The 12,930-nt window shown below is 39.2% G+C and overlaps 1 protein-coding gene across 1 annotated transcript; it reads right to left on the bottom strand.

Moving 5' to 3' along the window:
- Window positions 1-1,111: 1,111 nt before the first annotated feature.
- On the bottom strand, window positions 1,112-12,087 carry cacng1a (calcium channel, voltage-dependent, gamma subunit 1a). The gene is made up of 4 exons (XM_053338881.1): window positions 11,794-12,087; window positions 5,057-5,131; window positions 1,448-1,597; window positions 1,112-1,348 (listed from the first exon to the last, which is right to left on the bottom strand). Exons 1-4 carry the CDS (start codon window positions 12,029-12,031, stop codon window positions 1,116-1,118), a joined length of 696 nt encoding a protein of 231 aa, XP_053194856.1. The 5' UTR covers window positions 12,032-12,087; the 3' UTR covers window positions 1,112-1,115.
- Window positions 12,088-12,930: the final 843 nt, after the last annotated feature.

Raw genomic sequence — 12,930 nt, 5'->3', positions numbered from 1 at the left:
TTTATGTATTATCTGTGCTAGTAACATGGAGAAATGTAAATAACATGTATCAAATAGATTGTGACACATGAAAATGTGATTTATTTATTTATTCATTTTAATTTTGTATCAGTTTGATTTAGAAGCCGAAGGGCTTGTATGTGCACCTGCTAGAACTGAACCTTTTCCAACATGATCATTGCTGCAGACTGTGTGGGTGTTTAGCATTCAGTCTGAGACACACACACACACACACAAACCTGCTTTGTGCCTGTAGTCTTCTCTATATCATTAATTTACCCAAGAACTTTGTGATTTAATAGATATATTGCATCTTTAAATTTTTCATCATACATTTTATAAATATACAACTTAACATTTGACTATACAGTATATATATCTATATATCTATATATATATGGATAGATATATAGATATATATTGACTTCTCTTACATAATTGGCATTCCTTGTAAGTAAGTGATTCCTTGAGTGAACCAGTACAAAAAATAACAGACAAACATTAGATATGTACAAGATATCATACATAATGGAGTAAATATGCATGCCATACAACTGTATGCACTATATTCTCAAAATGTATATAAATCAAAAGTTGTATGTCTTTTTAACTAAGGTGTGCATAATTATGACGTTCGACAGGCCAAACCAGACCAGAGTCACGGAACAGTGACTTGTGAGCAATATTCTATTATAAAGGGAAATATTGTAGAGAAAATAGTGTAGTATACTAAAAGTTTACTAAAAGTACATACAAATGATTGCAGATTGTCATTAGCTTATGTCTGCTCTCTCTGTGAAGCATAGTTGTTTTAAAGCCTCAGGTCAGATTTGGGTCCTGGTCTCCATAATGAACCAGTTGTGGAGATTACTTTTTTACATCCACCGTAAGGCAAAACATATGAAACTTGTACAAAAGGCCCATATTCAAGTCGCTGTATTATGGTAGGCAGGTAAATTTCCCATCATGCCTATGGTTGACTCACACAAGAACCGGTTCCTTATCTCACACGCTTTCTGGGGCCTCTTGTTCTTAAAATGACTCTAACATCTGTACTCTAAACAAAAGACACAGTTGCTCATATCCTGCATTTACTGTATCTGTCTGTCTAGCTATCACTCCACTTGATCTGGCTCAGCGTCCATGCAGGTCTCCCATGGATTCCTGGGCATCTGAGGCATGGAGAGGATCAGGAGGGCGATGCCGCTGAGAAAGAGGAGCACAAAGCCCCCGCAGGCACAAGCGAAGGACCATGCGTAGTAGTATTCGATCCAGATCGTATCCTCGCTTTCGATCATGCGCTTGACTGACTGACGCATCACCTCCAGTGAGATGAAGGCACAGAGACCTGGGAAAGAGTGCAATGTGAGTTTTTTTGTTTTTTGTTTTTTGCAAAGTGTGAACACAGCAGGGGAAAATGAAATGTTGCTTTGTTAACTGAGCCCACCTGCAAATGCGAAGAACATGCCAGCAGGTTTGAGGAGGTAGTCTCTTGGTTTCCCTTTTTTACCAGTACATGATCCCATCAAACACAGAGACCCTAAGATTATGAAGGCCAGACTGAAGATGGAGATGGCTGCTGCAGAGATGTTGTACTCTGGAACAGAGACCAAGACAGATGATATGATCTGGAGCATAAATATCCTTTATAACTCAAAGACAGTAAATATTTTGTTCACACTCATGCAGGATTTTTTTTAAATCAAGTATTTCTGAACATTTTCGCTTTTATGAAAGCACTCCTAGTGCAGAGATAACATGAAATGAGAGGAAAGGAAAGAAAAGAAAACGATGGAGAATAACATGCAGGACTCAAACTTGGGATGCTGTGATTCATGGTTAATGCTTTAAACCACAAGGCCACTGTTATACTGCACAAGAAACAGAGGGCTGAATCCATTATTAAATGTTTTAGTCAACTGGTGATCAGTTTGGCATATGAGACACATCTCACTTTCTACAATCAATAAGAAGACGTTGCTTTAACAAGCAACACTGAATTATTTAGTGGCCACATGTTCTTCCATTTCAAACTGAGTAATACATGCAGCAGTACAGGGATCACAAGGTGTGTGGCATATATTTGGGCAGCGTGGCCATTTGAAATCAGGCGTTAGTTGTTGCACTGAATTAAGACAATGCTGTATGTGGACAATTGACAACATCTGGTTGGTTGATTAAAAGCTTGAATCAAAATGACTACACATTTTGTCTAAAGTGGGGTCACCAATCACTCATGTCAGGTTACATTTTAAAGATAAGGTTAACAAAATACAACACAGACAATGCTTATTAGAAGAATCAATTATATTAGACTTCAAATTCATTTCTCTTTACATTTACAAATGTATTATATGAATGTAATTTGGTCCTTATGTTTACAGATAGAGTGCGACTGTGTAACAGGAATAGCAGCTGGCTTGTTTTTGAAAGCAGAGAGGTGGATAGGACACGTGGCCTTTGATCTGCCGCCTGTTCCCCTGAACCATGCCCAGGGGAGAGACACTCTTCTGGGGGAGAGAGCCTTCATCTTGTACTGGCAGGGAGAGGATGGGCCGTACCCTGAACATTGTGTGTTCTCTGAGATACTGCATGTCTGTGGAGCTTATTGGCTAGCTCTTGCTGAATCATTCTGTTGTTTTTCTTAACAACAGGAGTGAAGTAGACATCAAAAAGACACCAGTATTTCAATAATAAAGGGCATTTATCATTAGACCACAGGATTACATTTAAAAATGAGGTTACATGTGAAAAAGGTTAACTATCCAACTCAGTAACAACCAACATGTTAAGGCTTCATTCAGTGCAAAAGGTGTTTGGTTTATATGTGTTTATTTTAATCTGTGAAGCAGTGTTTTATAGTTTTATTCAATTTTGAATGTGTGTAGATGTGTGTATGCACATGTTTTGGATTATTTATGTGTATTTACTGTGGATCTGTGTGTACATTACTTTTCTTTGGGAGGATTAGAGGAAATTTGATTGAACATTTTAAGATTCAGAGGTTTGTTTTTTGATTTTTGTTTTTATTTGGTTTAATTCTCTCCCTTGACCATATCTGGCACATACTAACCCATACATGTCTAGTATATGCATGCATGTCAAACATACGCACATAGGGGAGCTGTATGTCTAACCCAAGGTTGTCTGGCCACTGCATAGATATTCACCAAACATTCATGTGCTCTCAGAAAGAAGACAGTTCTCTAAAATGAGACGGTATTGACATTATGTCGGTAAAATGTATGCATGACCATTTCTGTGTAGCGTTCTTTGCAATATTCTGAACTTGCAAGATTTCCATTACACTTCATTTATTTTTTACTGGCAAACTCCCTATGGCAGATAGAGACTAACTGCATGGATGGATGGCCCTGTGGTGACATACATTTACTATGCTCATTCAACCTTATACACCATTATGGTATAGCCAAATGGCTCACTCAAGAGTGAATAACAAACCAGGGCACTTAGATCGTAGCTACAATCATTATAGTAAACTTGTAGTGTCTGAAGGGCTAGTCATCAGCACTGGGATGGTACATATATGTGTGTGTGTGTGTGTGTGTGTGTGTATGTGTGTGTGTGTGTGTGTGTGTGTGTGTGTGTGTGTGTGTGTGTGTCAGAGGATGGGGGGTGGGGTGCCTATGATTGCCTGCATTAGCATCTCTGAGTTTAGGGTGTGGGGGTGTGTATGACTTCATGCACCCATCCACGCTAATAAGTGAGTCTGAATGTGCTCCACATGTGCTCAGCCCCCTAAGACACATTACATTGGAGGCTGTCATACACCATGCATTGGCTGGATTCAGAATGAACCTAGCTGTGACAAAATCAGAATGGCAGAAATGGGGGATGGAGAGAATTGGGCCTGAAATAAACACATGCAGCTATGAAATGTTTTCTGCACTGTACATTAAGTCCAGTTCATGTCTTGGACTGTTCCTAAGGTTCCATATGTGAAACTCTCACAGTCTTGTGTCAGTATACGCTGTGAATTCTGCAAACTATGACCCACAGCATATGATCCTCAAAGAGAAAAATACACTCCACCAAAAGGTATTTGCGAAAGGCATTAATTTATGTGTCAAAGTCTTCCAATTCTGGACATAAAATGTCCCAGGTACATTATTGCACTCTAACATCTAGACTATGAGTCTATAGACTTGCTGGCAGCTCTGTAATGCTGTACCTTAAATGTCACTGTGAATGAAAATGGTAACATGCTGATGTTTAGAAGGAAATGATCATGTTTACTCTTTTAGTTTAGCATGTTAACATGCTAACATTTGCTAATTTGCAAGAGACAAACAAACAAAAACAAATAACACAAATACAGCTGATGTTGGGAATATCATTAGATTTGCAAGTATATGGTCATAAACCAAAATTTGGGGGAAAAAAATCAATTTTGACCTGACCCGTCATATAGTTGAGACATTTCATTAAATACTGAAGATGTCAGCTTCATGGTGACAGTAGAAGAGAGAGGTTCACCAAACTCATTAGGATTCATCCTCTGGACACAAAATGTTAGCCCAATAGTTGTTGAAATATTTCAGTCTGCACCAAAGCAGTGGGCTGACCAACTGCTATTGCCACCCAAAAACTGTAAATATTTCATAATGCAATGCCAATGCATTGTGATAGGCTCTTTTTTCCAAAGTGATGGGGGTTCATATAGCTCTACCAATTATGATCTGTGCAGACACAGCCACAGTTGGACATTGGGTTGAGAAAGTCAAAGGAAAATCCAGTTGCCTTTCACTTCAGATTTCTAAATGGCCTATAATAGGTTTGGTCATTGATAGCTGGTCAAATACTCTGACATCGCTGACTATCCTGTGGTCAAAAGTGAAACATGAATGAAACTCTGAGCCCACAGACAGCAGAGCCGCACAGCCAGGGGAGGTCAGTTGGGAAACAGGGAGACAATCAGCTTGACATGTTTGATGTTCCACTTCACACAGACTGGGATTTTACAAAGTGAAGCCAGATATCTCTCTTTTTTATTTTAAACAGGATGGACTGAAAGTAACCAATTATAGAAACTTACCTTTTTGTGTTTTGTATTCAAATATCTCAGCATCCTGCCCAGGAGTGAAGTGCCTGAAGTAAGTGCAGTTTTCTTCTGCAATAAGAAAGAAAATGAGATTTAGATCATAATTAAATCTGCATTCATTGATTTCTTCTTTTCTTTTGAACACTTTATTTGTAATTTTTCAATTATCATATAAAACAATCATATTTTCTGTTTTACAAATAACCATTGAAAAACAATCCCAACAAAAAAAAAACAAAATGGTAAATGGACTGCCTTTCTGGTCTTTACGACCGCTCAAAGCACTTTACATTACAACTCATTTACCCATTCACACACATTCATACACTGATGGCAGGAGCTGCCACGCAGGGTGCCAACCTGCTCATCAGGGGGGAATTTAACCATTCATTCTCATTCATACACCGTTGGCGCAGCAACGGGCGCAATTCAGGGTTAAGTGTCTTGCCCAAGGACACATCGACATGTGGAGTGGAGGAGCTGGGAATCGAACCGCCAATCTTCCAATTGGAGGACGACCGCTCTACAGCCGCCCCAAAAAATAAAGACAAACCAAAACCAAAATCGACCTGACAAACCTGTCACAGAAAACGGACAGACACCCTAATCCAGTGGTGGTGTGATGGAGGAGTAACAGCAGATGGTTGCTTATTTACACATTCAACAGACATGGAGCAACATTAGCATTCATTTGGAGTTTTGAGTCCACCTGCAGTCATTATTCTTCAGCTTCTTCAACTCTTGAGGGAAATATTTGGCTCTTTAGTTGTTAAATGCTGCACTATGCTGACCAGCTGGTCTGTTTTCCGATTAATGCTGGGCAATTAGCATACAGTACAGTGGCACCAAAGACATGATGTGAGATTGAACTAAAACAGAGAAGTTGCTGGCTGTACAATCAAAACAATGAGCTGAAAGACTCTAAAACACTCCACAGAGCCGAGAAGAACCATAGAGTTGGATATCAGTTCTTACACAATAATGATTTAATGATTAAAATTTCTCTGGATATGGTTTTACTATTTGGCCTTGTCTAATTACCTTTCATGAAATTATTAAGAAATACTTCCCCTTGGAGGGGAAATTGAATGTCACCTCCTCACAAGATTACATTTCTTAAATTTCTTTAAATGCAAACGCATGCTGAAGTGAGAGAACCATCAAGAGATGCTCATGTGGATGAGGCATGACTATAATGATTAATTAGCTCATTAGAAGTGCCCCACAGTGGAAATTTTTCAGTGTTCTCAACTCTGGTGACCACTTTCGATCATTTGGGGCAAGTTTCTGCTGTATGTTTCATTCTTTCATTTGCTTACTTTGTTGACCAGAATGTTGCTTTGACATAAATCAAGAAGCCTAAGTTCAACCTAATTTTAGTTGCTGGCAATTTGGCAAATAAACCAATTCATTACCAAAGCTGTTTAACCTTATCATATAACACATAGCTGATAATTGCGCACCCTGTTGCACCTGCAGTTGGTTTATTCATTCAACCTCTAGACCTTTTCACACCTCCCACCAAGCTATGCCCCACATACTTCTGCACCATTGGCTATACTGCACCTGCTGCAATATCCAATCTATCTCATATTGTTTCTTCAGCAGCACCTCACAGATTGACACCCTGAGGATAACAGTACTACTAAAATGGTTGCATGATGCCATGCAGACCCTGGTCTGCTTTGTGTGCTTTGACAAAAAGTAAAATGGTTTCAGCAGACATCACATCTTAGGGATTTGCACAAATAAAGGCAGGCACTTTTATGTGATGGCAGTGTAGTTTGGTTGAATAAATACTCTTTCATACTCTGCCAAGTGTCAAACTAACCATTTGAATCCATTTTAGAAAACAGGCTTGGTTTCCTGTCAAATATTGATTATATTTGCCTTATCTCATAACACGTTTGCCGTTGGGGTTTTAAAATGTAAACATGGTACTTGATCACACTCTCAGAGGGTGGCTCACACTTAACATCTGAGACTTCACTTTATGTAACGTGTTTCTGAAAGCAGAAGAATGCCTTGGCATTAAAAAGAAATATGGCAACACTTCAGATGAATGCTGATGTATGTAACACCCAACTACTATGACACTTTATCTCACGCAAAGTCTAGTGCATGTAAGTGATCTCAGTTACTGTATGTTATGAAGTCTGCAACCATATGCAGTTAGCTAATCCCTGTTTCCATACAGTCTCACCATGGGACATCGGTGCAATTCTGTCATGTAGTACTTCAGCTCAGTGACCCATGCTGGGATGGTATATCATTTTGCTCCGTCCCCTAGAAACCACGTGAATAAGCTAAAATGCATGTCAGGTGGCCCCTGAGGAAATAAAAGCAATTTGATAGTATGGGCAAAAACATCACAATCTCTGAATCAACATCGCAATATTTACAAAAGCATCCTTTGAAATTACAAGCTTTGAATTCTGTGTTCTATATTGTGTGGGGCCACATACAAAAATGATGTTTTTATGAATGAGGACAGGGACTGGCCATCAAAAAAAAGAGAGAAAACCCACAGAGGTTGTTACTAAGCAACAAGCACCAGTGGTTTTCACTGTGGAAGGCACATTATGATACGGTAGTTGTACTTTCAAGTCAGACCTTGAATTCAAAAGGGGGGACTAAAATATATCTCTGAACTTGATGTATTTCCCATAACTGTGAATATTCATGTTTTTAACAAAAATGCTAATTCATCCCTCAGTCTCGCTTTACTGTAATACAAGACAACTCTCTCAGTAGCAGGAAATATGGTCTCTGGCTGAGCTAAGATGTCTTGTTTTTAAAGTCCTGGGTTGTTAAGTGTAAGAACTCCCAGCAGGCCAAGTGGTTATTCATTCACTAAATCCAAATCCAATCTGTTATGTTTTCTTAAGTGGAACCACTCAGCATTTATTAGGCCTTAAAGTGGAGGATTTGAGCTCATTATCTGTATCAAGTGGTTTATTTCCACCTGTGACTGAGTGTGTGTTTTTGTAACATCTCTAACATGATCACTCACACATACAGACACTGCTGCACCACTTGTTGTTGGTCATCATCCTACTGGGCCGTGCTGACAAGCTCTGCAAAGCCTTTCTTGTTCCTGATAGAGCAATCTGTCATCTTTCCAAGGATCAGAGGACATTGGATCAGCAGTATGTCTGCACAATTTCATGTCACAACAGCACCTTTTACAGCCTTGATGTCCTCTGTCAATTCCTTTTGTCCACTGAGGAAGCTAAGGCTTTTCCAGGCATCTGAACATTTATATTAGGCTGTTGTCATCATTCCTATAGATCTATCATCTAACAAGTTTAAAGACAACTTTAATTATTTTGATGTAGGGTCAACGTGCACATGCTGCAATGCAAAACATTAGTGTGTTTTAGTTTTAATAGTAAATCATGCAAAAAATGTATAAAGTCAATGGTAAAACTGATAATTATTAAACATTTCACTTCATACCAGTGAGGTTCTCTACATGAGTCTTCACACCCTATATAATAATTGAAGACATCATTGGCACTTGCCCATCCCCATAGAGCCTATCCCTGGTTTGGCATGTCATTTGAGTGCTTATAAAAGCTAAATACCAGTGGCTCCACTTGCTTTTTGAACTATAGGTTCCACCCCTTGGGAGTATGAAGTAATTTGAGGTGTTATAGGCTGAGCAGAGATGTGAAGCTGCAGGATGGTCTTTTGGGAACAGCATGGTGGAAAAGCAGACCTTAGAGCTATGCCTGACTCTTCCAGACGGCCCCGTCACTCAGAGGAGCGCTGGACTTGGCGTGGTCACTTGACCCTCACTGCTTCCACCCAAGACAGCTGAGTATTTACGTGGCCTATATTTATATTTATAATGGCTGTTTGCTGAGCACTTTGCATGGCATTATTTAAAAATAATCACATGGTCATCTTTGTCTGTGTGTCTGCAGTCATGGTGAAAACATTATAGTAATTGCCAGTTTATTATTGTGTGACATTTGAAACTTCCAAAATGTTGTTAGAGCACAAAATTCCAAATGTTTGCAGTTCCTATGAAAATTAAAAACAATATAGAGGAGCTCTGATATTGCTTCTGTACAGCTTGCTGCAGCTCAGAAAACCAACTTAAAAAGAGATACCAAGTTGAAAATAAAGCAACTCAGATAGCTCCTAAAACTAAAGCAGCCCCATGGTCAATTCTGGCTTAGGTGAAACATTAGTTGATACAACATAAAAGTTTAATTCTGCAATACACACATAAGGTTTTTCTGAGCTCATCTTTGCCAGCAGTAGGCTCAAACCAAAACTCAACCCATATTTTCCAGATGAGTGTGTCACAGTGACCTCCACATACGCTGTATTAGTCCTGCTTTGGATCAGTGGCTGACACCTTTTATGGTTATGATAACAATAATGTTCCTCTCCAAATACTGTGCCTAGAGAAAACCCTGGAGTCTGATGGAGCTCATCCCAGATTTATTCACTTCTTAAACAAAGGCTGCCAGGGAGGCCTTCACAAATCACATGTATGATTTTGTCAGCAAGAAGTAAGTGGCTGGTAAAAAGACTTAAATATATTATGTATATGCAAACTAAAAAAAAAAGGCAGATAAAGGCCCCATTACTTAGAAGGTTTGCCACTTGTCATTACGATCTGAGGAATTCCCTGCCTGTCTGGGTGGGTTGAGCTGATTTTGTATATTCAGCACATGCCTGCCTCGCCTGCACAGATGAACCACCCTCAGGCATCTCATCTGCTCCAGGAATGGCTTAGAGACAGTGTCTGGGATTCCCCAAAGTCTAACAGCCACAATCAGTTACAACATATTTTCTGAGTTTGTGAGCCGGAGGACTTTGCTGGGAAGTACCCATCTTATTTACGTACACTGACACACGGGGTCAGGTAACAATCAATAGCCAGAAAATGGTCCCCAAAGATAACAGACAACGTGCCAGCAGGGTTGCTACCATTTTACAGATGAGTGATTCTCAACTCATCGAGTTGAGTCACTGGTAGTCAAGAACATTCAACACTGTTTACATCCATTTTTACTCAGTGACAGACTGAAATGCACCTGTTACCATACAAAGTGTATTTTGAGACATTTATAGCAAAGTGAGTCCTTGTTAGGACATGAGAAAACACACTCCATTACTAGTAAAATGTTTGGGTTCAGAGGTGTCAGCAGCAAGTGCAGAGTATTCTGTTACATGTTATATTGAATTATCAGACTATCGTTACTAAATAATAACACGTAAGCAGTATTTTAATATTGTAGCTGGTCAGGGAGGAGCTGATTGTACATTACATACTTTAAGTACTTAAATCCAACAAAAAAACATCATATTTTATAAGCTTGTCATAGGTTTTGTAGATAAAAAAATAATAAATTATTATTTTATAGTTAGTGTAATTTCTTAAAAAATATTGTTAAAATCCAGAATAATTTGAAAACTGAAAATATTATTAATATTTCTATGCTGTTAGAAATTGTAATTGTTACCTAATGACACTGTACTCATTGCTCAAAAAATATTTGGAAACACTGGGACCTGTAAAATAAACTGTTGTCACTGGAAATACTCAAGTAGCTCAATTGCCAATTCACTGTGGATGCTCTGTAGTGTGTGTGCATATTACTGGCACACACATGAGGTACCTCATGTCTACAGTCTGTACTCCAGTTGGCTTTGCTAATAATCACATCATCAACCAGGAAGGCGGAGCCAGTGCAAATCAAGTGTTTGGCTAGTGAAAATATGCAGCCAGTTGGTACTCCGTAGCTTGGTCTGGTTGATGTCAAATATCTCTTCTGGTCTAGTTAAGTCTTTAAAGCTAACTGAGAGCTAAGGTATCCTCTTGAGGCCTTGTCATGGAGCCTGGTCTGCCTGGATGTTTGTCCAAAAAGAAGTCATAGTGACCATCACCTGATTGACTGAGACTCTGCAGCAGATTTGCTAATTATAAAGATATTTTTCTCAGAATACACTATTAGCTTTCACTAACTCTGACCTCAGTTTTTTTAAATGAAGTTTCCATGTTGATATATCCCATCATGTTTGATTTCTCTTTTTACTGCATTAAAAAAAAAAAAAAAAAAAAAAAAAAGTGTTGAATATTTACATGATTGTCTGTCTGGTCCATAGGGTTTACAATAAAGTAAATTCAATCAGCTGGTATGGAATAACATATATTTTCAACCACTTATCATGATCCCTTCACATTTGATTACCTTCTAGCAAATACAACAGTCATCATCAGTAACTACTTATCTTCATTTTACTCCACAATAGCTTAAACAAAGCCTGAACTCAATGAATGAATACATTTACACCAAGGCATTGTCACTTTTTAACCCTAACCCTAACCCAATAGAAAAAAATGTCATTATTTTTCATGAAGTGTATTTCTGAAGTTAAATCAAACAGACCTCAACTGTTTTCAACTGTTTTCACAAAACAGGTGATTGCATTATGAAAAGCCACAAGTGCATGACATAGAATAGGGTCTTGTTTCCATTGCAGTCTAAAATCATATGACATGTCTAATGAACCTGCATCAGTACCTCTATTCTTAGAAGCGTCATACCCCATAAGCACAAGGCACAGTATCTGACAGTCACTGACAAAATGGGTACATCACAAGCCCACACCTTTTGGTCTAAATGGTACAGCTGAAGTAACAAAAAGTGGCATGTGCCTTTTAATCTAATGTAATGTCATCAAAAGCTTTTGCTCAGATGTTCTCTTACCTCCAGGCAGGCTGATGGGTCCGCAGCCATGGTCCTTATTATAGTTTTCCGAGCTGATGTAGATGTGCTTTTTGCACAGCCTCCACAGGCCGAAATGGGCTGCCTCACAGGTATCGTTTAGTTTTTTCACCTCCGGGCTGAGCACTGCCCAGTGGTCCGTTACCACTGCTGTGAACATGCAAGCCATACCTACCAGCAGCACGAAAATGGCAATCTTTATCTTTGTGCGCTTGTGCATGGCTCCAGGTAGTGAGATTTCTGCCCAGTGAATATTCTTCCTCTGATATAATGAAAAAAAAATCTAAATGTTGTGTCCCAGAAGCTTATTTTCTTAGTATCTGCAGAAAGCTTCCCAGGAAGGCTCTTTTCTTTTTCCTTCACCGCCTTAGACCAGTGTCTTCTCTCCCCTTGTCATAAATCTGTGGCTCTGGTTCGAAGGGAAAGGGGCCAGACTGCTCTGCCCTAGTTTCAAGTCCCCTTTTTCCTGCTCACTGCGAGTTGCTGTACAACTGAGGGGCAGCAAGTTGAGACGTACAGCTGTTGAGGTAGATCAGGAAAGTTGATGACCAAACCAACTACCATGTTGTGCATGGGGGCTGCTGCAAGTGTTCCTAGGTGTTTTGGGGGAGGGGGTCAGATGCTATAAATGTGACTGGTGAGTCAAGTTGCCAGGCTGTCTGCTTATCCGATTACAATGCCAGTGGGTGAAGATGTGTAACCTGCCATAATAAGCAGACTCACAGAAACAGTTTTCTCTAATCCATATTTACCCATCAAGAGTTTACATGCAAACAGGATTGGGGAAATCATTTTCGCTTCTCCTAGTTTCCATCCATGAAGCAGAGGCTGTGTTCTCACTCTCTGCCTCACTACAACACCGCTTCAGTGTGGATTTGTCTCTATAAACTATTTATAAGGACAATGTAGATGTGTTGATAAAAAGCAGCAGCTAGGCTCCAGAAGTCAACAGTTTCCCTAATGGAACAATATGTGTTTAATAATTCCTGTCAGGATGCCCTGTTAACATTACACTGTGTATGTCTCACCAAAGCATTGTACTCATGTTTTATATTATTAAAACAAATTTTCTAATAAGATGTTCCATGTTTCATCTCAGCAGTGAAAAACTCTATCTGC

The sequence above is a fragment of the Scomber japonicus genome, chromosome 2, assembly GCF_027409825.1.
Source record: "Scomber japonicus isolate fScoJap1 chromosome 2, fScoJap1.pri, whole genome shotgun sequence".
NCBI classification, from domain to species: Eukaryota; Metazoa; Chordata; class Actinopteri; order Scombriformes; family Scombridae; genus Scomber; species Scomber japonicus.
Note: the sequence above shows the minus strand (reverse complement) of the source record. Positions and strands in the feature narration are given on the sequence as shown.